The sequence below is a fragment of the Herpailurus yagouaroundi genome, unplaced genomic scaffold (genome assembly GCF_014898765.1).
Source record: "Herpailurus yagouaroundi ecotype Mexico unplaced genomic scaffold, PumYag 198, whole genome shotgun sequence".
In the NCBI taxonomy this organism is placed as follows: domain Eukaryota; kingdom Metazoa; phylum Chordata; class Mammalia; order Carnivora; family Felidae; genus Herpailurus; species Herpailurus yagouaroundi.
The window spans coordinates 11,174,843-11,200,747 of record NW_024412429.1 but is presented as its reverse complement, the minus strand read 5'-3'; the positions used below and the strand labels follow the sequence as shown (position 1 = coordinate 11,200,747).

Genomic DNA, 25,905 nt, shown 5'->3' with positions numbered 1-25,905 from the left:
GGCTCTGAGCTGTCAGCACTGAGCTTGATATGGTGGCTCGAACCCAGAAACCACGAGATCATGACCTGAGCCGAAGTCAGATGCTTAACCGACTGAGCCACCCAAACGTCCTTGAATCTTTGTTTCTTAACCTTTTCTAATTCATCCCTCCTTTTGATAAACATAAATTTTTTCATACCTCTTCCCCAGCTTTCAGATATATTATCCCAAAAAACTAAGTCCCTACTTCCTCACCTCCCTTGAGATGACAGAAGCTAGATTTTGTCTTTAAAACCTCAACAATTGATATTATTTTATCAAGCTGTTTTTAACATGGTATGTTGTAAAAATGATACTTCCTTCCCCCTTTTCCCCAAATAGAAAATTATAACCCAGAATATACATTTTTAACTGCACCGTCATGCCTGCCCCCATTCCTGTTTCTATAGCATTCATCCATTTTCACCTCTTATTATCCAGATGCTCTGAGCCGTTTCTGCCATAGCGTAGAATCCTGTCCTAGGTGGTGGTGATGCAGGCATTCAGTGTTCATGTAAAATCTTCACTCCCTTTGCACCTGGAGATTTCTCTGCCTTCCTTTTTCAGTTCTTTTGTAATGAAAGGTGTTAAATTGATATGCATTTGAATTAGTGAACTCTCTTTGCTGAAACAATTGTGTGTGTAGCTTAAGAAGTGGTCCTAAGCATCTATTATGCTTTTATAAAGCCTTTTTCCACCCCCCAGAACTTAAAGCACTTTGCAGACATTACCTTATCAACACTTAGCACATCCCTGTGAGCCAAGTGAAAATTAGAGACCATTGCTCTTACTCTGCAGGAGAGTAAAATGTAGTTGAGAGGTCCAGGAGGGGGCTTGCCCTTGTAAGCCGCAGGTGTTTGGGCTGGGGAGACTTGGCCTTTCTGTTCTCCAACCGTGAATTTGTCATGTTAGCCTGCATCGTGGGAGCGGAGGAGTGGGTACAATGTCCCAGTTAGCTCTCTTTACCAAGCCAGCAAACAAACACCTTTGGTTACAGGATAACAGAGCAAATTTATGAAGTGATCTTTCTTTTTAAAGGAAATTTGTGGCTGAACCTATGAATCAAAATTCAGCGTACTGAAAAGAAGGTGAATTCTGTCTGGTCTTCCGAGGAGGCCTCTTTTATTTTATTTATTTAAAAAAAAATTTTTTTTTCAACATTTATTTATTTTTGGGACAGAGAGAGACAGAGCATGAACGGGGGAGGGGCAGAGAGAGAGGGAGACACAGAATTGGAAACAGGCTCCAGGCTCTGAGCCATCAGCCCAGAGCCCGACGCGGGGCTCAAACTCACGAAGCGCGAGATCGTGACCTGGCTGAAGTCGGACGCTTAACCAACTGCGCCACCCAGGCGCCCCAGGAGGCCTCTTTTAAATTCAAAGTGACCCCTTTAAAGAGGCCTTATTTGGAATTGGGTTGCATTGCACGGGGATTGTTTTAAATGAGTCCCCTCTGTACTATGAAAGTGATTTTGCACATTTGAAATTATCCGAAAACAACTTGGCTTTGTGCAGTCTACCTTGCCTTTTTGGTATGTTGAGATGGTGGAAATGCAACTGGGGGCTGGGAGGAGGCAAGATTTTAGGGGCTTTTGCAGAATTGGGTGTCCTTTCTGAAAAGGCAAATTCATGGTAAAGAGAAATTGAATCTTTGGCTGGCTTGATGCTTTTGCAGGTTAGTTTGAAAATACGATATTGGTAATGTGATCTTACTTTTAATGATATTCAATAACTTTAAAAAGTTCCCTCTTTCCTCCCCGTTCTGTACACGTCTTACCCTTTTCTTTTCCATGAAAAGTAATTTTTAGTCTAATTTTTATTAATTGATTGTGGTGACCGATTTTTAGGTGAAGACCCATCAATTACCAATAGACTGGTAAATAGTGAGCGATAAACTATAAAAAGTGTGTGTATCTAACAGTAATAGACATCGATGTTTCGGGAAGCCTGAGTGAGTGTGCGCTTCTCTGTGGTTTGGACTTCCTTAAAATGGATGGATATTTGTCGTAAGCTAAGATTTCTGGTCAAGCTTTTTATTTTTTTATTTTATTTTATTTTATTTTTTTATTTTTTTAAGCTTTTAATTTTATTTATTTATTTATTTATTTATTTATTTATTTATTTATTTATTTTTATTAGAAAGTGTAGGAAAGGCAGAGTGTTTGTATACCAAGATACATATTTTGTAACACAGGTTAGAATTTACCTCTGGTGCTTTTACATTCTAGTTGTTATTTTCCGGTATAAAAATCTTTTATGCCTCAAACCCTAGATTTGTACAGTAGTTAATTTAGCAGATAGGTATTGGTAGAGAGCGTAATTACCATGAAACACTTTCAGGTTTCTCCCAGGCTGAAGGGGGTAATGTGACTTCTTTGGTTTTCCTCCTTTATCCCTTTCTCCCCTCCCCCATTTTTAAAATAGCAGTGCTTTTCATAGTCAGAATTTCATGTTGTGACACCCTACTCAGAAGTTATGACAGCAGGGTAATGACAGCAACTGCCTCCAGAGAATCAATCAGGCAATTAATTTTGTAAATGAAATGCTGATTATACAAAGCTTCACATGAGAGGCCCAGTGATTAAAATCAATTTAACAAATTGTTTCAGGTGGGACTTGATTAATAATTTGCCATAAATGCTGAGGATGTATGACCAGCATACCTTGTTGTTACTCCTGCTATCCAGCTATATATAAAAATACCTTGTTGTCACTCTTACTACCCAGCTCTCTGTAAAAATCCACAGGTAAGCTAAGCACTTTGTCATCCTGTGACACTAACGGGGATAGAAGCCATATGCACACACACACACACACACACACACACACACACACACTAACCCACATATTTACTCTTTGTGTGTTTGTCTACCTAGATAGACCTAGATAACAATGAAAATGGAATGCATTATTGCCATTCTGGTTTATGTTTTTCTGTGTTCTATTTAAAAACCAAAAACTTGCCCAGACAGGTTTGGGTACGACCAAGTTTAACAGGTCTTTTTTTCTATGTAGGATGTTTTAGACTTTTATTATGCTAACATATATTCTGAATCTTAAAGAGTGGCATCTGCTTTATAGACATTTTCCATTCTTTTCTTTATAATAGTCATGAAACTTTATGCTCCTAACAACATAGCTTCAAAGTATATAAAGCAAAACTGATTTAAAAAAAAAATAGGAAAAAATAGCAAACCCACAATCAAAGTAGATTTTATATACTTCTATCAGGAATGAACAGAATAGGGGTGCCTGGCTGGCTCAGTTGGTAGAGCGTGCGACTCTTGATCTCGGGGTTCTGAATTTGAGCCCCAGGCTGGGCATAGAGACTACTTTGTCCCCACGAGGCTGCTGTGTCCCTGGAGGTGTAGGGTCCTGGGTCAGACCCATCTCTGATTCCCCATTCTTAATTACAGGAACAGCTATATAAACATAGTTTGGGAAATGGTGTTGTAAGAATATTAGAAATAGTAACATTCGAGGCTGGAAATAAAAAATGCCAATACGTGGGGCATTATAATCTGAATCCTGGAGAAGTCATACTTGGAATAGGAGACACAGCTGGATGTCCTTCTCACGTTCATACACTAAGCATTCGTTAAGTGCCTGTTAGAAGCCAGACTTGAGATCCGGTGTCATAGTGTTCATTATTTAGAGCTGGCGCGTCTAGAAGGCGGTCCAGTATTATTTAGGAGAAGGTGGCCCAGGGAGGGAAGGGTTAAGGTGCACTTGAGTTTCTTTAGTTTTGATTTTTTATTAATGAAGTAACAGGAACAGTGATTGTTCACTGTGTATGAGAAGGTGGGGGCTATGAGGAGAGTTAGGATGAGGAAGACCCCATTTCTGCCCCTAAGGTGCTTGCTGACGAGAGGCTTGCTGACGAGAGAGCATAGTTACAGTGGTTGTGATAGCCGTTTAGTATCTGTTAAATGAGATAGTGGCAGCATATGGTGGGAGCCCTGAGAATGCAGAATACCTTATCTGGTAGTACTTTTGAGGGTTAGAAAGAGTTGCTAAAGTTTACAGCTGCCAAAGGCGTGTGGGGTGCAAGGGCATTCTAGAAAAGGGTGTGCCTTAGTGCATTGGCACAGAGGTGTGTAGAGGGGCTTCATTGTCGAATGAAGGTCATTGAAGGTTCAGCGTAGGTTCGTTGTTGAAGACTTGGCAGACGGCAGGTGTGGCACCCTAAGGTGAGCCTTGATTCTTTGGGTGTTGAACTTCTGGGTTTTGAGTTCTTTAGACCTCTTTGTGGCCCTTTCCCTGCCTTTTTGACTTGTAGAGCAGTTTATCGATAAGATTTCTAGTCCATGAATGAGGCAGAAAGGAGAAATGTGTCTAACTGTCCACATTCCTTTTGATTCTCACCATGACAGTTGGAAGTTCTCGCAGGGAGGAGGGATGATTCTAGGGTTACAGAATGCTAGAATGGAAGGGGCTGTAAGGGCTCATCTTGCAATCCCTCACTTCACGTGAGGAGTTGTAAGGCCCACAGGGGCGGAATTGCCCAGGAGTAACAAGCTCTCACGCTTAATTGAGCAGTTAGTATGCGCCAGGCACTGTGTTTTGGGTCTGCTGTGTTCTTTCATACTTACAAGCGTACTACGAGGTGGCTGTATTATGCTAACTTTTCAGAGGAGGAAGCTTAAGTGCAGAGAATTTGCACAATTTGCCTGAGATCACACAGTAAATGGGGACCTGCCATGCAGGCCAGGCAGCCTTAGTTCCAGACTCTGTATTTGACTCCACTCTGCTGTACCAAAGAAGGCCTGATGGCTGGAGAGCTAGAGAGTTAGGCTCCACCTAGCACAGCAAGCACTTCAACCGTTAGTTAGGTGGCGGTCTCTGAACCCTATCCTTCCTCCAACGGAAGCTTTGTCAACCACAGTTTGGGGATAGTTCACTTTTTGTATTTGTACTGAGATTTAAAAAACTGGCGATGTTTTCATTTGGATAGTTGCTTTCCTTATTTTAAACGAGACAATTTGATGAGGGGAGGGGGGGGGGTGGCCCTGCCCTGCCCCGCCCCGCCCTGCCCTGTCCTAGGAGGCAGTGCTAGAGGACCAGGTCTGTTTACATCCTTTGAGCGGGGAGCAGGGTCCCATGGGGAAGGTGGGGTCTTATGAAAGCACATTTTGAAAGTTACAGAAACAAATAAGGGAGGTTTTCTGGTTAAAGATGGTACATTTACATCTTTAAAGCTGGTTGGAGATCTTTTAAAAAGCATAGCAAGAAACCTGAGGAAGGAGAAAAGCCTTTATTACATCTTGAAGGTTGAGGCTGCTAACTTGGAAATGTAATTTGTGGGGAAGGGTCTCTAGCAGAGCAGGGTTTTAACCTGGAAGATCTTTCTTTCTTTTTTTTTTTTTTTAATTAATTGTGTGTGTGTGTGTGTGTGTGTGTGTAAGCTTCCTAGGATCATTTTTTTTTTTAAAACCTCCCTTTTTAAGGGGCGCCTGGGCGGCTCAGTTGGTTAAGCCTCCGACTTCAGCTCAGGTCATGATCTCACAGTCTGTGAGTTGGAGCCCCGTGTCGGGCCCTGTGCTGATAGCTCAGAGCCGGGAGCCCGCTTGGGATTCTGTGTCTCCCTCTCTCTCTGACCCTCCCCTGTTCATGCTCTGTCTCTCTCTGTCTCAAAAATAAGTAAACATTAAAAAAATTTTAAAAAATAAATAAAAACCTCCTTTTTTAAAAAAAACTTTATTATTATTTTTTTAGTAATCGCTGCACCCCACGTGGGGCTTGAACGTAACTACCACAACATCAAGAGGTGAGTTTTTTTTCCGACTGAGCCAGCCAGGCGTTCCTTCCTAGGATTATTTTTTAACAAGTATTTAAAATATATAGTCAGGGGGCTCAGTTGGTTAAGCATTTGACTCTTGATCTCAGCTCAGGTTTTGATCTTGGGGTTGTGAGTTTGGCCCTGTGTTGCTCTCTGTGCTGGGCATGAAGCCTACTTAAAAAAAAGTTAAAATATCATGTGTTTTGCCGGTTTTAGTACATTTAGGGAAAGTACTGCAGCCCCATACTCCTCCCCAGTTATATCTCACCACGTACCCTTCTTTTATTCTGTGTGCACGCTTCTGGTGTTTTGACTCTTTTGGTTCTCTATGTTTCTTTTCCCCAACTTTCCTCCTCACAGGGCCCCCTCCCCAGTGGTGCCAGAGGCCCCAGTGACACTGTGTGGTCATTGAGGGCCCTACTTGTAGATAAAAGATACAGTGATTATTCTGGTTTTTCAGTTTCTTTTTGCCCCCTTCTTTTAGCTTTATTTTGAAATAATTTCAAATTTACAGGACAGTCTCAAGAATAGTGCAGAGAGGTCCCGTATACTTTTTACTTTGATACATCAGTTTTGAACATTTTGCTGCATTTACTTTTACCCACCCACTGATCTACGATCTACGATGTATTTTCTCAGGAGCTTTTGAGAGTAGGTTGCATGTGTCTGCCCCTTTACTCCTTAATAGTGCCAGTGATTTTCCTGGAGTGTATTTCCTGGAGTGCGTTTCCTGGGAGGAGGTGGTTCTTTTACATACCCCAGGGCCGTTAGCACCTTTGGGATATTTAACTTGGGTGCAGTACTTGAACTACCGGTCCCTATTCTGATTTTGTCCGCTGTCCAAATAGCATCTCTATGGCAATCTTCTTCCCTTCAGTGTAGGATCCTGCCTAGGAATTATTATATATGCATTTAATTGCCCTTTTTCAGTGTATACTAAACAAGGTTCATTTATATGTGGATTTTTTTTTTTTTTTGATCCAGTACGGTACTGTAAATGTATTTTTTCCTTATGGATTTTCTTAAGTTTATTTATTTTGAGAGAGACAGAGAGAGAGAGAGAAAGCATCAGCGTGAGAGGGGATGGGGCAGAAGGAGAGGGAAAGAAGAAATCCCAAGCAGGAGCTAGAAGTGGGGCCCGATCCCACAAACCATGAGATCATGACCTGAGCTGAAATCAAGAGTCGGATGCTCGACTGACTGACCCTTCCCCAGGTGCCCTTCCTTATGATTTTCTTCAAAACATTTTCTTTGGTTTACTTTATTGTAAGAATACAGCGTATATATGTAGAAGATACAATACATATACGAATACATGTTAATAGACTAAGATATTGGCAAGGCCTCTGGTCCATGGTAGGCTAATAGTAGTTAAGTTTTTGGAGAGTCCAAAGTTACATGTGGATTTTTGACTCTGTGTGGGGTCAGTGCCCAAACTCCGATGATGTACAGGGGTCAACTGTGTATTAGTCATATTAACTTTTTTTTTCTTTGAACAGTCACATTACACTACAACCAGTATATGCTTTCACTTAATCATGGCTCTGATAAAGTGGGTCTTTTGTGGGGTCGTGCCTCCGGAAAGCATGTTTACACGGGGGGCTGGCGGTCTGTGTAGGCAGGCACTCTTTGTCTAGAGATTGGTAAGTCAGTTGTTAACCTTCAAATATTTCTATTGGTATTTTCTTTAATGCAATTTTGAAGTCGTTAATTTTAAAACGTTAATGAAATAGTTTCAAAGAGGCAAGATGGCAACCACGGCGATTGCTGGGGAAACCAGGAACTTCTCGGTCTGTCTTTAGGTGCTGCTCTGGCTTGTCTTTGGAATTATTTGTGGATGCAAATCACACGCCAGACATCTTTAGAACGGTTGTCTTTTTGAGGGAGGTATTATCTTCACTCGAAAGATGGGAAAACTGTGGCTTAGAGCACTGGAAGAATTTACCCGACATTTCGTGGCCAGTCAGCAGCAGGAGAGGATTATGAACCCAGGTCTACCCAATGTCAAACGTTATGCTTTTCCCGTTGTGGTAGACACAGCGTGTTAGTTTCTGCTTGTTTGCAGAATCTGATAATTGGTAGTGGCTCCCTGCAGCTGTGCAGGATGGAAGATTCTGAGGCTTACTGGACTTCGGGAGAATGAATACTAGGATTGATTAGCAGCGTTTCTCTCGCCTGCACATTAGTGGAGGGGTGGAGGGTATCCGTGCCTCTTGGTGATTATTCTGACGTTACACTTCCACCTAATAATGATGATAATAAAATCTATCCCTATTAAAAGCCTGTTTTGTGCCAAGGACTTAACTATAGGATCTCCAGTTCTGTAACTCTACAGTGAGAGTGGCAGTGTTCTTGGTGTTTAGATGTGTTAACTGAGATGCAGAGAGGTGAAGTGTGACTTTCTTCAGCATTACACAGCTGAAAGTGATGAAGTCAAAATTTAACATACTCTTACAAAAGCTTCCTTTCTTGATTTAAATCTGTATTTATATGGGAAATATACTATATGATTTTTCTTTCTTAAATAAGCCTGCTACTAAGTTGTCAGTTGTGACACAATGAATATGAATGATAGTGCATACTTAGAGATGTAAATTTTAGAAATTGTCAAAGCCATGGTAATAGCTGTACAGTTTTTTTTTTTTTTTTGGGTGCTGAGAATAACAAATCTGCAGGAAAATAGAAATATATACCGTTACTATTTTGATATTCCCTTTAGATCTAATCTAATTTTGAAATCAAAAATACATATATATGTGTGTGTGTATGTATGTATAGATATATACATATATATATTTATACACACACATATACATACATACTTGGGTTCATACAATTATTACATTTGCTAAATTAAATTTAAAAGTATGGTGCAGACAGTAATTTACTCACTGAATTGACTTAAGAAGTTGCTGAGCTTGGGGGATTAGGCAAATAATAGGTTTTCCCAGGTTATAAAAATCTGCCCCAAAGTGAGGAACGAAAGCAGTCTTATTTTTTGGACTTGATTCTGTGGAATCTAGATGATCGCTCTAAATGGGTTTAATATTTTTCTTCTCACTTCATCATTCCTGTTCCTGTGGGACAGTCTAGCTGGGGAGACAGACATGTATCAAATAGTCACTCAAATAGATGTTCTTGCAGGCTTTCCTGAGGGACATGAAGGAAAAGCACAGTGTTTTCTGAGGGGAGTCCTGCCTCACTCTGGTGTTCAGGGAGGGTTTCTCTGAGGACAGGACAGTAGGGCCGAGTTCTCCAGGAGCATAGAGCTCCTTCGTGGAGGGGACAGTACAGTCAAAGGCCCAGTGGTGGGAAAGTAGGTGGTTTTTTAGAGCCCCATGGAGGCCAGTCTGGTCGGAGGGGGCGATTCCCTTTGGCAGCAGTGATGGGTCCAGCTGGGGTGGGACTTGGTGAGGGATGTCTATGGTGGGACAGGAAGGAGTCAGGATGCATCCTGGGATCCTAACCAGTACATCTGAATGGGGAGTGTCTTTCCCTGAGATCAGAAACGGGTGGGGAGGGTACTAGGCATCCGGGCAGGAATGTTGGGTGGCAGTTGGGTGTAGAGCTCTGGGGCTCAGGGAATCAGCCAAGGGAGACACGTTTGGGGGACACAGACATGAGGAAGTAATGGAAGCTGTGGCTTTATCTGAACTTGTGAAAAGTGAAGCTTTGTGTGCAATGATGCTTGATTCTTTACCTCTTGTACTATTGACCGTCAAGAAGCCTTCACTCCAGTTAGAGTCCTATTTAACTGGCGATGCGGTGTTGAGAAAGTCATTGCCTCTGTTCAACACATGTTAACTATGCCAGGCATTGTGCTCAGTGCTAGGTATACAAAGATGAATAAAACAAAATTTTTCCCTTTAATTAACAGTGTGCTGGGAGACAAAAAAAATAAATAAATTACTGAGTGATTTCACTCTGACTTCCATTTGCTAATTTGTTAAGAGGAAGAGAAAGAAGATTTAGGAAGCTATTGCTATGTGATAAATCCTGTGGTACTTCATTTAATCCCCCAGCAACACAAGAGGTGAGCATGACCTACTGTAAGACGGGAACCTAAGTTACACAGCTAGTAAGTTGTATAGGTAGGACTCACACACCAGGTCTGTCGGACTCTAAACTCCCTGCCATTCCCTTATACCTTTTTTGTCTAGAATTCTAAGGGTTTTTTTTTTTTTTTTAAACCTTGGACTGTTTATTTTATATGAAAAAGATGGAGGGATTTGAAACAGGGAAGAGGTGGTCACTCAAGGCAGGTGTTTGTGCTTGCATAGTAAGCACTGTAAGTGAATCAGCAGAGTTCTGTGCATCATTGCAAAGGATTTTCCTAAGGTTTATAATGAGGACCTTCCTCCAAGAATGCTGATGCCTGGCTTTATGTCAGTCTTTAAAAATGGCACTGGTGGTTAGCTGAAGGCTCTGTCTGCTTCCTTGACCTCTTCAATAATTTTGTCAGTGACAGTGGCAAAGACATGGAAATGGCATGCTGATTTAATTGGTGGTTGATGTCAAGATAGGAAATACAGTTAATATGTTAGACGTCAGGCTGGAATAAGCAAAATGAAATAAGCAAAATGAAAATAAGCAGAGATACAGACAAACTTGTACCACTAGAGTCAACTAACCAACTTTATAATTTTTTTTTTTCAACGTTTATTTATTTTTGGGACAGAGAGAGACAGAGCATGAACAGGGGAGGGGCAGAGAGAGAGGGAGACACAGAATCGGAAACAGGCTCCAGGCTCCGAGCCATCAGCCCAGAGCCCGATGCGGGGCTCGAACTCACGGACCGCGAGATCGTGACCTGGCTGAAGTCGGACGCTTAACCGACTGCGCCACCCAGGCGCCCCCTAACCAACTTTATAATAGAAGAGGGGAGAAGTGAGGTTTCATTACATCTGATGGGATGGATCATGAGTGTGATGGGGGAGCCCCCCGGGTGGCTCAGTTGGTTAAACATCGGACTCTTGATTTCGATCAGGTCACGATCTCGCATTCATGAGATCGAGCCCCAAGTTGGGTTCCATGCTGGAATTGGAGCCTGCTTAAGATTCTTTCTCTCCCTCTCTCTTTCTGTCCCTCCCCCCTGCCCCCACCCTCTGTCTCTCAAAAAAATTAAAAAAAAAAAAAAAAAAAAAAAGGTGTGATGGGGCCGCCAAACAAGCACAGAGATCCAAGCCCACATTAGTACCAGGATAGGCTCTGGGAAAAAGGAGCAAGTCCCTTTTGTATTAAGGGGACCAAGGTTTGGCATATTTTGCTCAGAAAAAGGAAATAGATATAGCTGTCTTCAAATATTCTGCAAAAGGATCTAAGTAAAACCAATGGATGTAAATCACAAGGAACATATTTTTATTATGGAGAAGAAAGGAATTAATAACATTCATGGTTTTAGACACTTAGGGGGTTCATACATACATCACCTATGAACCAATGAGGTTCTTTTCTGTTCTCAGATGCTTTGTTTCATTGCTGAATCCTTTATCCAGAGTATCTTAAGAATTGTGATCAAGTGAACGTGTATTAAAGTACTTTGGAAGTGCATGGTAGATGTTGGTCATTATTTGATAATGGAGGTCAAGAGGATCTTTGGATAGGTTTTTCGAGGATATTTCATTGACCTCTGACATTATAGGCTACATTTGGGATAGACATACATCATAGATGCATTTTTTAAAGTATCCCTAAGTTAAGATTCAGCTTGCATGGTACTTTTTTTTGAATGTTACTTTTTATTGGTAGTTTATGGAGTTACTTTATATATATGTAACAGCATATTAATATTTTATGGCTAATCTTAATTCTGGAAAGTGAAAATCCAGTGGTATTTTAAATGTAGGATATAATTAGGAAAACATATTGTGTCTTCTGCTCCTGTCCTGTGTAATGATAATGTATATGTGACAAACTTCTTTATTTAAAATTACACATCAAAACATGTTTCTTTCAGATAAAAACTGCAAAAATAAAAATTTCCTACAGTCCTATTTTTACAATTTTTTCCCTTCATCCCCTTACCCTCTCTCTTCTTTCAAGTTTCCCTCTGTGGTTCCACACATATGTATGTTCTATGTAACTTGCCTGAAGGAAACTCAGACCAAAAATACTGACCGTGGTTGTCTCTCCAAGTCCGTATATGACTATTTTGGTGCGTCCCTGCCCCTCTTCCCACATTACAGATGGCATCATGGTTAGAGGGCACCATGGTTCTTGGAGCCAACAACAAAACAGCCTCTTCTTTTTCTTTTTTAAGTCTATTTACTTATTTTGAGAGAGACAGAGAGATAGAATGAGTGACCAGGAGAGGGGCAGAGAGGGAGGGAGAGAGAGAATCCCAAGCAGGTTCCACACTGTCAGCACAGAGCCTGATGCGGGACTTGAACCCTTGAACTGATGCAGGACCTTGAACCCTTGAACTGATCATGACCTGAGCCAAAATCAAATTAGATGCCTAACTGCCGGAGCCAACCAGGCACCCCACAACAGCCTTTTCTGCCATGACTAATGTCTTAGAATTCCACTTCTTGGTCCTTCCCTTACCATTGTAGAACATAGCAAACATTCCTGTATCGACAAGGAGAACTTCCAGTGTGTCGATACTCAGATTCGAAGTTCCAGGTTTTGGTTCAGGTCCTCATACACGTTATTGTCTTGTCATTATTAGTATAAGTAAAAGCACAATGGTGTTAGATGCTGGGGTGCATTTTTCCTTCCCTCAGTCTCATGGCCTATGTGGATGCATGCTGCAGAGGAGGGGACTGTGGGCCTGAGTCAGGACGCTTCTCTCCTGGTCTCCGCTCTGCACGAGTTCCACAGCCCCGGGCAGGTCCCCACAACTCCCGGCCCCCATGACGTCATCTGGGATGGAGAGTTTTCTGGGCGGTGGGATTCTGTGGTGGTGGTGGCAGTGGAAACTGAGGGTCTTGGGGTTTTCTGGCCTGAGGAGGAATAGGTACATAAATAGGTACATTTATGAGATGAAGGAAAGTCTTTAGTGCCTGGCTCCTCTGTGTTTGATTTAAACTGATGTTAATGCCATTAGAAGAGCTTGAGCAAGAATGTTGCACTGTAAATCATCATTGGCTTCTTACATGTCTTCTGCTTATGTGTACAGAATCAAGTAGAAATTGGCCAGGGAGTTTGTTGCACTTTATTTTCGAGAACGTTTTACTTTATGCCATCAGCCTTCATTCCGTGGAGTTCCTGAGTCAGCACAATCTAGGTCATTTGTGCGGTGTGCTAAGTGAGACACACATACAGAGCTGCAGAGCTCTGGGCATTGCCATTCTAGACTACTTGGGAGGTAAGAAGGAACACCTGAGAAATGAAAAACTCGTACACGAGTTCCATAACAACACGAGGCAACTCAGAAGTCTGTTACCAGCAGCGTAGGAGAGATTTCAGGGTCGTCCCATAGACAGTGTTTCTGAGGTGTGGTGAAGGGGGACGCTCTGCTGTCCTTGAACCAGGACTTGAGTGAGCCTGGGGCTACACAGCGAGGAGAGCAGGGGCACCCCCCGAATGAGGACCAGCAGCCGTTCCCTGCTGGTGAGTGCCGTGAATGGGAGTGTGGGTGCTGGGATGGGGGAGGGCAAATGCGGATCAGCTGTGTCTCCCACCCACCCCCGCCCTGTGGCAAACCATAGTCATGTTTGCAGCACGCCTGGGGGGAAAAAAGCATTTTAGAGTTATATTTAGACATTATCACAGAAAAGTAAACATAGATTGCTTCATGATATGACAGCCACTACTTACAGGTCACTGTGGCTGGCTCTGATCCTTATCAGCCGAGTTTTCACATGGCTGTAATTCATGCACATCGCTCTTAAACACTTGACATTGTTTCATATGTCCTTTTCCGTGTCTCTGTTCCACGGTGCTCATTTGTTGTGGCTCGTTCCCACATCCTAGGATCGTCGTTCGAGTTTTCTTCTTCGGACAGTTGGTGTAAGTGGTTCTGAGAACTGTTACTGGTCTTTCACGTTAATTGTGAGCTCGGTTTTATTTCTTCCATTTAGTGAGTAGAAGACCAAGCAATAAGCAACATATATATTCAGGGTTCTACAGTGGTGGTAATTGGGGGGGGGGGGCGATAAGGGTGAGGGTCTGCTCGGCAGCTAAGCCCACCCTCTCTTCCCTGGACCGTGCTGTGTCCCGTCAGTATGAGGAATCTTGTCTCTGGGACGGATTTGGATAAGTAGCACCCCGCCCCACTTGAGAGAGAGTATTAGAGTTGGAGCAAGACACAGTGTTGAAAGCTTTTGGTTAAAGCTTATTGTCATATGATCTCTCAGAGTAGTGGTAAGAAACCTGTTAGTGGGTACGAAACCTACCAGTACAAACACTCATTTACTCCAATTGGGTTTCATTTTATAGGTAATGGAATGTTACTTCGAAGTTTTCTTAAATTGCTGGTAATTTAGAACATTTTTCCAAGTAATGGTTGAAACGGGAAGAGTTTCTTTCTCTAAGCTGTTGCTTAATACAGATACATAGATACAATTGTAGATCAAAAAAATGCGGATAGTTCTTTCGGTGGGTTTTGCAGTGCCTTTCTTCAGTTTGTGAAATATTATATTCAGAAAGAAACTACTAATAAACCATCTCCTTAACTGGATATCCAGTAGTAAACAAATTACATAGATATCTTTATTGTAAGTACATATGTAGAGTACTCTGGAAGGGGGTAATGAAGGAGTAAGAGTAAAATCACCAAGTGTATCTAAAGTATCCCAAAGGTATAGAAGTGAGTTGTTCTTTAACTTGGGTAATCTTTAAAAGGGTAGTTGGATTCTCAGGCCGGCCTCTGCAAACCTCTGTAACCTAGAATACAGCCTAACCGTGCCACCTGGATTGTCTAGAATTTATATCAACTATATATTTAAAAAATATACACTGTACTCTTGTGTAGTCGTCCTAGGAATGGAGAACCTTCTGAGAATTTTGGAGGGTGTAGGTAGTTGTGACGGCTTCCCAGAAGATTTAGGAGAGTGTGTGCACGTGCGTGCATGTATGGTAAATAACTCATACATACGTATATTTACAAAAACTTATTTGAACAAAGGAGGGGTTATGAGAAAGTCTTATCAAGAAACACAATTGCATGAGATGTTGAGTTACCAAACCTACACTAGTTGTGTTGAGCTCTTTGAAAGTGGGCAGTACTTACCATAGGCTTCAAAGCTCTTGTCTTAATTTACAGAATCGAAGTTCAGGAACCAGCAGTTGTGGAATGGTATCTGGAGAGGGAAAACCCGTTTGGAGTAACATATTTAGAAAAGTATTTGAGGACTTTTTAAATGTGGACGATGTCTCTGATACAGCAGATGTCTTATATGAGAAATGAAAATACTGATACTCAGGAATAGATCATCTCAAGTGTAGATGATAAAAATGTAAAATTGTTTTGGGTTAGAACTGAATATGAGAAGTGACCTGGCCTTTATGTTTTTTTGGAAAAGACTTAGATTTGATTTGGTCTTTGGTTTCTTTAAGGAGATAGTAGTAAAAAGCAGGGGTTGAAATATCCCGTTATTTATTTAATGTTAAAAATAGCAAGAATACACAGCAGGATGAATTTGGGGTGTGGATGTGTACTTAACACAAGGCCATAAGGCGAGAAGGTTAAAATTAAATAATTTGCACTGTATAAGTATCTGTTTTCATATCTGAAGTCTCACTGAAAGGTATTAGATGCATTTTGAGAGGTACAGATAATGTGTGTATTTCATGCTTTAGATTTTCAGGAATCTCAGGGTTAAGCTAACATTTTTGACATGGGTGCAAATTAACTGAATTTTAAGCAGGACTGTGAGAGTTTATGGCAGTGATGAGATAGATATTACGAAACAGTTTTAGTCACTGATAAGATGAATTTCCTGCACTGTTATCTGTAGCATTAAAATATAGACATTCCAATCATTTTTCCATTTTAAATTTCTGCTTTAATTAAGCCAGTTTGGGTCGTGCACTATTTTAAGTGAAATAAGTAGACCTTTCCTCTGCCCTGGCTAATCCAGATTGAATGTGGAGATAGGGCTGCCTCAGGGCCCCGTATTAGAAATTTAGCCTGAAATCTGATTTACTCAGCCTCTCTGTTGGCCATTCATTCGCTGTGCAGATTCTGAAATCACCAGCTCAGCCTTGATTTTCACACTTCCATAGAAAGTTTTATTTTATCTTTTCAAAGAAAGTGTGGGAAAGAATTACATTTTGCTTTTTTTAGGCACCCATTTTAATTTATATAATTCTGGGAAAACTTAATTCTCAATACTCGATTTTAGTTTTGTTACAGTGTGTCAACATACATGTTTGTGTGTTGAATTGTGAAGTCAGCACATAAGTACAAAATTTCCTTGACGGGTGAGAGTAACACATTTACAAGCCCATAAAATTGTGAATTTCGAGCCGAACTGTTTGGCCTCCCCACGTTTTCGTTCAGGCGAGATCAGTTCCTGGCAGATTCCTACGAATCCCTCAGACCTGAGCTTCCCTACAGGAAGGCTCTGTGACAGCCCATCACAGACCCGCTGAGGATCCGCTGCACGGTCCACTTAGGGTGTCCACTGGGGGCATTGCAGTCTCTATTCAGCCCGTCTGCTTCAGTGGATCGCTCATTTCCCCAGGACAGCTCCTGATGCGTGTGCATTTTCTCCGGGGCCTGGCCCGCTGCACACAGCAGACGTGCAGGAAGGAGGGGAAAGATTGCTTGCGGCCTTGGACTGGGGTGCGGGTGGGAGGGAAGACCGGCTGTCACGGAGCTTCCCCAGCTTGGGTTTTGGGTCTGTGCTCCCGGCTCACCTCTCTCACCTCCCATTCCTGGCTTAGTTCCTTGTCTTTTGGTTACTGCCCTCACCTCTGTGATGAGGCTGCCCTGGCCAGACTCGGCAGTTACCTTCGAGTCGTCGGGTACAGAGCAGGGTTTTGCCCTCACCTGTTGGACACCTGGGCTGCATTTGGCATGCCTGTCGTGTTTCGAGGCACGACTCCCTTCTTTTCCATGACACCATACTCTAGAGCCTGTGTTTTCCGACTGTTCTTTTGGCTTCTTTGTGGGCTCCTTCTTTCCCTTAAATGGTGATATTCTCTAGAGTTTTGTCCTCTATGCATTGTTCTTTTGTTCATCTGCTCTTCCTAGATAAAGTTCTTGAGGTTTTATATGCTTCCTGTTGATCAACTCATCCAGTAGTCACTGAACATTTTGCTGTGTGCCAGGTGTACTGTTTGACTTACATCCTGGAGATACAGTGGTGAGTAAAACAGAAAAATCACCACCTTTCCAGGAGCATATATCCTCTATATGCTGACTTTCTCCCATTTGTTATTGTAGCTCAGCCCTTACTCCCCAAGCTACAAATGTATTGTGTCCCTTCCTTCTGGATGTTTTCCACTGGATTTCCTGTAGGAAGCTCAGATTTCATACATAGCATACTGAAGGCTCCCTCTGGCATGGGGGAGACGGTTGATCTGCCTGTGCCTCCGCACGTTCCATCTCAGTTGGTGTCTTATCATCTATTAAGCCACCCTGGACTCCTGTCTTCTCCCGTCACTCACTCAGTCTCCAAGTGGTGCCGCATCCCCATCCCGTCACTGGAATCCGGGCTCGCTTTCTCCCACCACTGCTAGCTACCAGTTTAGGACCTCAGCTCGCCCGCCCGCTGCGGCAGCCCACCCTGGTTCCAGCCAGTTGCCTGAGACCAGTCCTTCAGTCCTTCCGAAAGCTGGATCCGATTATCATTCTCTCTGTTGAAAGCACCCGGTGGTTCATCCCCTGGATGCAGTCCGAAGCTGACTTGTAAGGCTCACCCTCATACTGGCTTCCGCCTGCTTCAGCTTCTTTGCAAATTCCTGCTTCATCTGGATCTGAACTGCTTATGTTTCCTTGTCCACACCAGGAAGCTCGGCTCCGTTGAGCCTGTGGTTTCTGCTGCGGCTTCTGCCTTATGGCACTCTACGCCCTGTCCCTCCCCACCTTGAGCCTGGCACTTCTTCATTCATTTATTCTGCTAATCTTTGAGCCTTCTGGAGAGTTTTCATATATATTACAGAGTCTGGCATGCAGTAGGAATCAATATATGGTTTTGGAAGGAAGGAAGGAAGGAAGGAAGGAAGGAAGGAAGGAAGGAAGGCAGGCAGGCAGGCAGGCAGGCAGGCAGGCAGGCCGGCGGCAGGCGAGAAGGATCGTTGGATGAATGCTGCAGGCCTTTTTAGCCCCTTGGGGAGGGACTTCCCCCACCACTGCATTGCTCCTTTGAAGCACCCAGGGCAAGAGAGCCCCAGCTGAGGCTCTAGTTCTGGCTCTGCTGAATGGCCTTGGCCCTGAGGCTCATGGGCTGACTCACTAAACCAAAAATAAAACTTAGAGTCTAGTTTTGAACTAGTTATGTTTGGTTAAGATACTGACATAGGGAAGGTGGCTTGTGACTCATAGTCTGGGAGCCTATTCATGCACACTAGTAGTCTTTGAAACTTTTTACCCTAGACATTCTGTATTATCTAAAATCTACCCTTTCACTTTCTCATGAGCACTCAGATGCATTAATGTTTGATCAGGAGTTCCAGACTCAGGTCCAAAACAAAGTCGTTGTTCTAAGAATACTTTGAAGTCAGAAAGCCTTGCGAACCACTCACTATACTTAAAGCTAACAGGAGTTGGGTGAGATTAATTGATCATGCTCATTCCTATATGTATAGCAGGATTTTAGATACAAATGTTTTCTTTCTGCAGACTCTTTCCTTCTCTGGTTTACACCGGATCCCTCTTAATTGTTAAAATCTCCCTAAAAGTAAAAAAAAAAAAAAAAAAAAATGTCTTGTAGCTATCTAGGTATTTTTCTTAAATGTTCTTCTGGGTTTTTATTTGCCAGGTTATTATTACTTTTTTTTAATGCAATAATTGACCTACAGCATATTCATCTCAGGTGTTACATACAACATAATGATATGATACTTGTGTGTATTGTATGTTTTTAATATTTTCAAAAGTAAGGATAGTTGTGTTTTTAACATATATGTGAGTGTAACACAGTTTCTGCCTTTGTAATAAATCATGACTTAAATCTGTGTCTGTTTCTTTCTTCACAGGGCAGCCCAATGGATCCTATGGTGATGAAGAGGCCGCAGTTATACGGGATGGGCAGTAACCCTCATTCTCAGCCTCAGCAGAGCAGCCCTTACCCCGGAGGCTCCTACGGTCCCCCAGGGCCACAGCGCTATCCAATCAGCATCCAGGGTCGGACCCCAGGGGCCATGGGAGGAATGCAGTACCCACAGCAGCAGGTTTGTGCTGGTTTTTACCCCACCCCTCTCGAATGGGTGATCCTCTTGTCTTTGTCTTTTACCGACTACCTAAGATTGGTACTGAGAGAGTTAGGGGGCATTTCACTGATTTTCTGCTCTCTTTTAATTATCATCGTTTCTTCAAGTAATCATGGGTGCAGTTTCCTTTTTTTTTTTCTTTTCAAGAAGGAAAAGTGAGCTGCTTAGAACAAAGTGGACAGAACATCTGTTTGGTAGAGGGCTGTTACTGTGTTACTGGCTGTATTGGAAAGATAGGCAGTGTCATCATTTTGCAGCAAATTATATAGATCTACCCCCTGTCGTGAACTTGGCTTTCTAACATTTCTGATGGCAGACTGGCAGATTCTGAACTGTGAATAGATTTTTAAAGGTGACATTTTAACTTAAAGAATAAATAACCATGAAAATGGCATCATCTTTGAGAAAAGTTTTGGATTCTCCCAAAAAGTTATTTTGCATTTATTCAATAACATATGAATTTCATATAAGAGGATTTGGTATATATCTGTTTTCTTAGCCTTTGATGGGTTTTGTGTTTTTGCTTAAAACAAAAAAGACTTCCTTCCTTTTATCGACTCAGTATTTTTCTCTAGAATCAAATAGTTGGAGTTACCTTAAATACCCATCTACTTTCCAGCAGTAGTAAACCTATAGTCTCTTGGATACTGAGAGTGTGTCCTTGTAATGTTGGCCTGAGGAAGCATGATATTAGAAAAAGACTAAATTCAGACTCGTTAGGGTGTTTAATTACTAGAAACCCCAGAGAGCCTTATTTATAAATTCCCATACCGTGTCTTTAATGGGGGGGGGGGTGTTGGGGTGGGGGGGGGTGCATTAGGAGGATCCATGTGCGTTTTACTGAATTCCCACACCGTGTCTTTAATCGGGGATGGGGGGGGGTGCATTGGGTGAACCCGTGTGCATTTTACCGCCTCCAGGTAGGTGACTCCACAGTGTTGCCAGTAGCCTCTTCCAGGGTTTCATACACTTCCTCTCTGCAGATCCTTCCCTGTGTTTAACCAAAAATGATCTGTGGGGGAAAAAAATTGGCTCAGACTTCTCTCTGTAAAGTGGATGTGGAGAACGATACACTTTTACGTGCTCCAGAGCTGTATCCGTTAAGTTGCATGTGAGCCTTTTCCTTTATAGACTGAATATTGTTTTTCCTTTTCATCTTTGCCCCTCCTTCAGTGATATTTTTATTTTACAGTGGTTAGAGGGCAGCTTAGAAGTAGCTCAGCCTTTGAGTCCCAGCTGTTGGTTCCTCAAACAGCCTTTGTTACTGTCACTAGTTCGTACTGTCCTTTATTAAATTGGCTGCCCGGAATTCTCTCCGTCACTTGCACACTTAATTGCTCTGTTAATTTTTTTCAACATGACTTCTTTCTTCCAGCAATATTTTGCTGCCTAGAGTAAAACATCTTTAGCTGAGGTTGCTAATGGTAAGGGGGAAATAATTTGTACATGATTGAAAAGTAAGATGTGATTTTCTCTTCCTTCTTCGAATTTTAACCTAATTTGCCTTTAGTTGAAGGCAAGAAGGCCCAGGCAGCTAGCTGCCAAAAATCCTAATTCTCCTTCGTCAATGACTTCACGTGGGGGCTGATAGTTCTGTAGGAAAACTCTGGCCACGGGCAAGAGTAGAGGAAGAAGGGAAGAAGTGACCGACCTGGCGGGAAGAAGTGGATACTAACCACTCCTTGTTTTTCTGCATTCTCTCTTTTTTTTTAAAAAAATTAAATTTATTTATTCTCTCTGAGAGAGTGCAAGTTGGGGAGGGGCAGAGAGAGAGAGAGGGAGAATCCCAAGCAGGCTCTGCACATCAGCACAAAGCCCGATGTGGGGCTTGAACTCACGAACCATGGGATCATGACCAGACCTTAACCAACTGAGCCACCCAGGCTCTTCTTTCTACCGTGTTTTCCTCATGTCAGATTGGAAAGTCATTTCGAAAGGCGGTGTTCATGGCAAGCTCCTGGATGCTCCTTTATCTTTTTCTCTGAATGAGTTCAAGTCTTATCACAGGCTTTCGACATTGGCACGGTTTGCAGTCCCAAAGTGGAAATCCCAACAAATGGAAAGGGTGTGTAAAGAACGATTACCTACGATTTTTTTTTTTTCATTATTTTCTAACCCCACGTGTAAGGCTACAAGTAGAGGACATATGCTAATACATAGAGTAACTTTACTTTTGTCAGCTTTTTGGGGTTTTTTAAATCCCCGTGGCTTTTACCTAGATTTGTTGAAATACAGGAACTCTTGGATTTATTTGAAGGGACAAGTTGATGAAGATAACTCACCGAGTATTTCAGCAAATTTTTAATTAAGATTTTAGATTAGGTATTTTTACTGCAGACCAGAAGAAACATCTAATTCTGATTAAGGACAGATCTTCCTGATAATGAAAGGAAAGTAGTGTATCTGGTAGGAAACTGACTGCCCTGACTGTAGAATGTCAAACTTCCATATTGAGTTCATCATCATCAAAGGTTCTAAGAAATCTGTACTGTTTTTTCACCCTTTCGTTTAGTGATAATATAGCCTTGAAATATAGTATCTTGTTTTGATAACTGGAAGGCTAAAAATAGCTATGAATGTATTTTTGAATGTGTGTAACATTTTCAAGGAGACACAGCTTTTTAATACCAAGTTCAAGCGATCAGGTGTAGGCTAATTAATAGCTTTGAAGGGGAAAAAAATAGTTAAGGTATTGTCTAAAGGTTATTAGAGCACATTTATTTTGTTAGGTTTAGCCTGTGTTCTTTGGTGAGGAATTCTCATTGAGTTGCATTGTTTGTGAATTTTGGATAATGACAATTTGTCCATGGACAAGGTCCTGGCACAGTGATTGGCTGCTGGTGCTGTTTTCTCCTAGTATTAATGTAATTGGCTCAGCGTTTTTGTAGTCATGGCTGCTCATGTTTTTCAGGGAAAAAGTTGAAAGATAATGATGGCATTGAGTTTTTATTGAGTGGACATCACCACCTAGGCATGACTTTGCTTTGGAGAGCCTCCAAAGCTTTCTGTGTTTGGTTTGTGAACCTCTAATGAGCTGAATCCAGTTCATTTAATATTGCTCGTATATTTCTGCAAAGGATTAAAATGCAGGAATTCAAGTTTGTAAATTGAGTTGCCCACTTACCAGCTGAGTGGTAAGTTGTCTTTGGCTCAGGGGTCACAGTGTGATTCCTGGCTAGCATTCCACTCCTGTGATAGGAATTTTAAATGAGAATTCTGTTAGAAAGAACGGCCATGCTTGTATGAAACTGAACATGGGTGGTATCAGTGCTTGCTTTTTGTTTCTGAGATTAAGGAGGTACTGGCCACTGAGTGTTTGATTTTAGTGTTAACCTGCTGATTCTTGATTTGTATGGTGAGAATTTTATTTTTGAAATATACTCACGACGAGGTCTTTGAGCATGATATGATAATAGTACATCATTTTGGTATTTATTAACTGGAACTACATTTGTGGTCTTTCACGTGCTGATTCTCCCACATCATCAGGCAAATACATAGCTAAACAGATTAGTTTTGCACAGTGCCCTAAAAACTAGTCTGTTTGAGTTTTTATTGAGCTGAGAGGGGAAATGCATTTTCTATGCCTCTGTGGAGAATGTTCTGCCTCTAGGCTCCTGGAATTCAAACCTGGAGATGGTTAACAGAAGTATACCGGTTGATTTCATCTAACGCAGAGGAAGTATAATCTTTAAGGTTACTAGAATCTGATGCTGAGTTTTTCAGATATTGTAAAAAACTTAGATACCAAGGTACCCTTTGCCGGATCAGGGATGTGGGTGAGCAAATGTTTTGTTTTACTTCTCTTGTCCTTTGTGATCATAAATGTATACATAGGTCTGTGCCAACTTGGTTTAAAAAAGATTTTCATATAAAAGAAATAGCACCCAGGAAAAATAGGCCACAGAAGTGCGGGTATATTTATTTACGTCAAGCACATTTCAATTACGGCATGTAGTCTGAGATGTTTCCTGAGTTATCAAAGGTTAGTGGGTTGATATTTTAACTCTCTTTATCTTGTTGCAGAAGTTTGTATAATCTAATGCCGATTGGCATTATAAAACCAGGAAAAGGGAAAGAGAGCAAAGTGAGAGATTTATGTTTATGAGCGCTTTTATAATGGAAAATGACAACTTTTTTAGTTTTAAAAACACATCTGTGTTGCGAAAACCTTTACAACAGTAAGAACATGGAATTGTTTTGAAAGATATTCTGGCAAAATTAAATAGAGATTAGTGATCCATCTGATCTTATCACTTTAAATCTAAATAAAAACCTAATTAAAATTGAGTTTCTTTTGACAAAGGTGTTAGAAATCCATAGGTATTCTCATTTGTGTCTTCAGTTTATCTTCTGCAGTCCTTGGGTGTCTATTTTGCTGTGTGTTTTTTGAGTAAAATATTTATTTCAGAACATAAGCATTTTATTTGGTACCATCTTAACAGCCAAAACACTTCTTCCAATGCAAATGTTTATTTTGGCAGCAGATGTTTCTAAAAGGAGACAAACATTACAATTGTTTGGCTAAAATAAATGTTTTCTTTGGGGTTATTGAGGCAGCCAAGCAAGTTCTAGGATTCCCACCTGTGTTACTTTATAGTGTCAGTCTCTTCTGGTCAAAAAGATTTATTTTTAAAAATACAGTTAAAATTATGTTTTGAGGGGCACTTGGGTGGCTCAGTCCGTTGAGCATCTGACTCTTGATTTCAGCTCAGGTCATGGTCTCGTGTTTTGTGAGTTTGAGCCCCCCATCGGGCTCTGCGCTGACTGCGTGGAGCCTGCTTGAGACTCTCTCTTCGTCTCTCTCTGCCTCTACCCTGCTTAGGTACGCATTCCTCACCCCCCACCTCCTTTCTCTTTCTATCAATAAATAAAAAAAATTTTTTTAAATTATGTTTGGTTCCGGTTTGAACAATGTCTCTAAAAAGTCGGGATTAATGGGGTGGGGAGGCTTGGTTAAAGACGTAACAATTCCAGAGTTTTTTTGACATGAAATGTTTGCTTGGACTCAGTCTCTGAATCCTAAATGTGAATCCAGTGACCAGGGCTTAATTTTGGGTTTGCCTAAAAAGAGCTGAGAGTTCCTATTTTTAAGGAGCATAATGGGGTGTGATAGGATAAGAAAGGAAAGCTTGAGTTAACATAATGGAGAAGGATGGGTCCTAGTGTCTGTTTTACTCTTAATTTTTTGATAGTTTGCACTCACTCAAAGACACCCCCACCTGCACCTGTGTGTGCACGGGCTTGCTTGCACACACATAGAACAGAACGTCTGTGTGACAGTGGGATCTTAGTGCAATGAAATGTATCTGCGTATGCATATTCAGTATATTAAACATGTATTTTATGTGCACACAGATATACGTACGTATATGAGCAAACAGGTGCGTAAAGTGAAGGTAAACGTTTTGGCCAGTAAAACAATGAATGCAGAGAGATCCCTTTCACTGTGCTGTTTACAGCATTTGTGAATAGCGTGTTCTGTGCTAAAAGACTTGGAGCCTAGCTGCACCTGCTCGTACACCTGAAACGTGTGGAGTCCTTTCAGCAGCTTGCAGATTTGTATCAATAATGGCCTTTTGTTGGCCACATTCTGTCTTGATTTCCTCAGTTCTTCATCAGTGAACGTGAAGGTATTTAAGGTTTACCGACAAAATACATTCACACCTCCTATTTCTGCTTCCAAGTAGATAGCAGATGCTACTATCTTTGACGCCAAAGTTCCCTGTAGATGGATGTTTGTACCAAGAGGATATTTTTGAAAAGATTTGTAGGTACGGTAATTTTTATTTGCTCCTTAAAATGTAAATGTCTGGAATACGTAACTGGTTCTATTTACTTTTTATATTGTACTTGAATTTAAGCATATTTTGAAGCATTCAGTGTGACATTCTTAGAGGAGGAGGATTAGAAGAGATCACATTTCAAGTTAAATCGAAATTTTAGGATTTCCCTAAAATTGAGCAAAGACCAGCTTTTATACTTGAATGTGTGATGAAAAAATGAGATGATTTATTTTAGTTAGGATAGCTACTTTTATATTAGAAAGTCTATGCTGATATATTTTTTTTATCTGAACATTCACATTGTGCTAGGTACTCTAAAGATTATATGTGGTGTATTGTGCCTGTTCTCTGCTTGTAGCTTATACTGTTTTCTCACTCACATCTGAATTCTAGGTATTTTACATTCATGGACTTGCAACTAAAATATCTCTTAAGCTTCTCTGTTACGTTTTCATTTTTGAGATGTGAATTTTAAGCATATGTTTAGGTAACATTAGAATTGCTCGAGTATATTTTAAATAAATTTGGTTTATTTGTTTTTTACAAAGAAACATTGAATGTGATATTTATGTTAAAATTGTCTTTTAAGTTTTTTTTTTTTTTAATTTTTTTTTTTCAACGTTTATTTATTTTTGGGACAGAGAGAGACAGAGCATGAACGGGGGAGGGGCAGAGAGAGAGGGAGACACAGAATCGGAAACAGGCTCCAGGCTCTGAGCCATCAGCCCAGAGCCCGACGCGGGGCTCGAACTCCCGGAGCGCGAGATCGTGACCTGGTTGAAGTCGGACACTCAACCGACTGCGCCACCCAGGCGCCCCATTAAGTTTTATGTATTTAAGTAATCTCCACACCTGACTTGGGGCTCGAACTTCTGACTCTGAGGTCAAGAGTCACCTGCTCCTTCGACTGAGCCAGCCAGGCGCCCTGATATTTATGTTAAAATTTAAACAATTCAAATAAAGTTAACGGTTGATACCAGTAAAATCAACCAATCACATT

At 41.5% G+C, this 25,905-nt stretch overlaps 1 protein-coding gene across 10 annotated transcripts in view; it reads left to right on the top strand.

Annotated features, from left to right (window-relative positions):
- Nucleotides 1–25,905, top strand: part of ARID1B (AT-rich interaction domain 1B) — a 457,423-nt gene that overhangs the window by 31,399 nt on the left and 400,119 nt on the right. For all 10 annotated transcript variants that reach the window (XM_040448795.1, XM_040448794.1, XM_040448793.1 and 7 more), the window contains one exon: nt 18,886–19,080. In XM_040448795.1, coding sequence (XP_040304729.1) covers nt 18,886–19,080 — 195 coding nt within the window. Of the gene's footprint in view, nt 1–18,885; nt 19,081–25,905 lie in introns of those variants that run through there.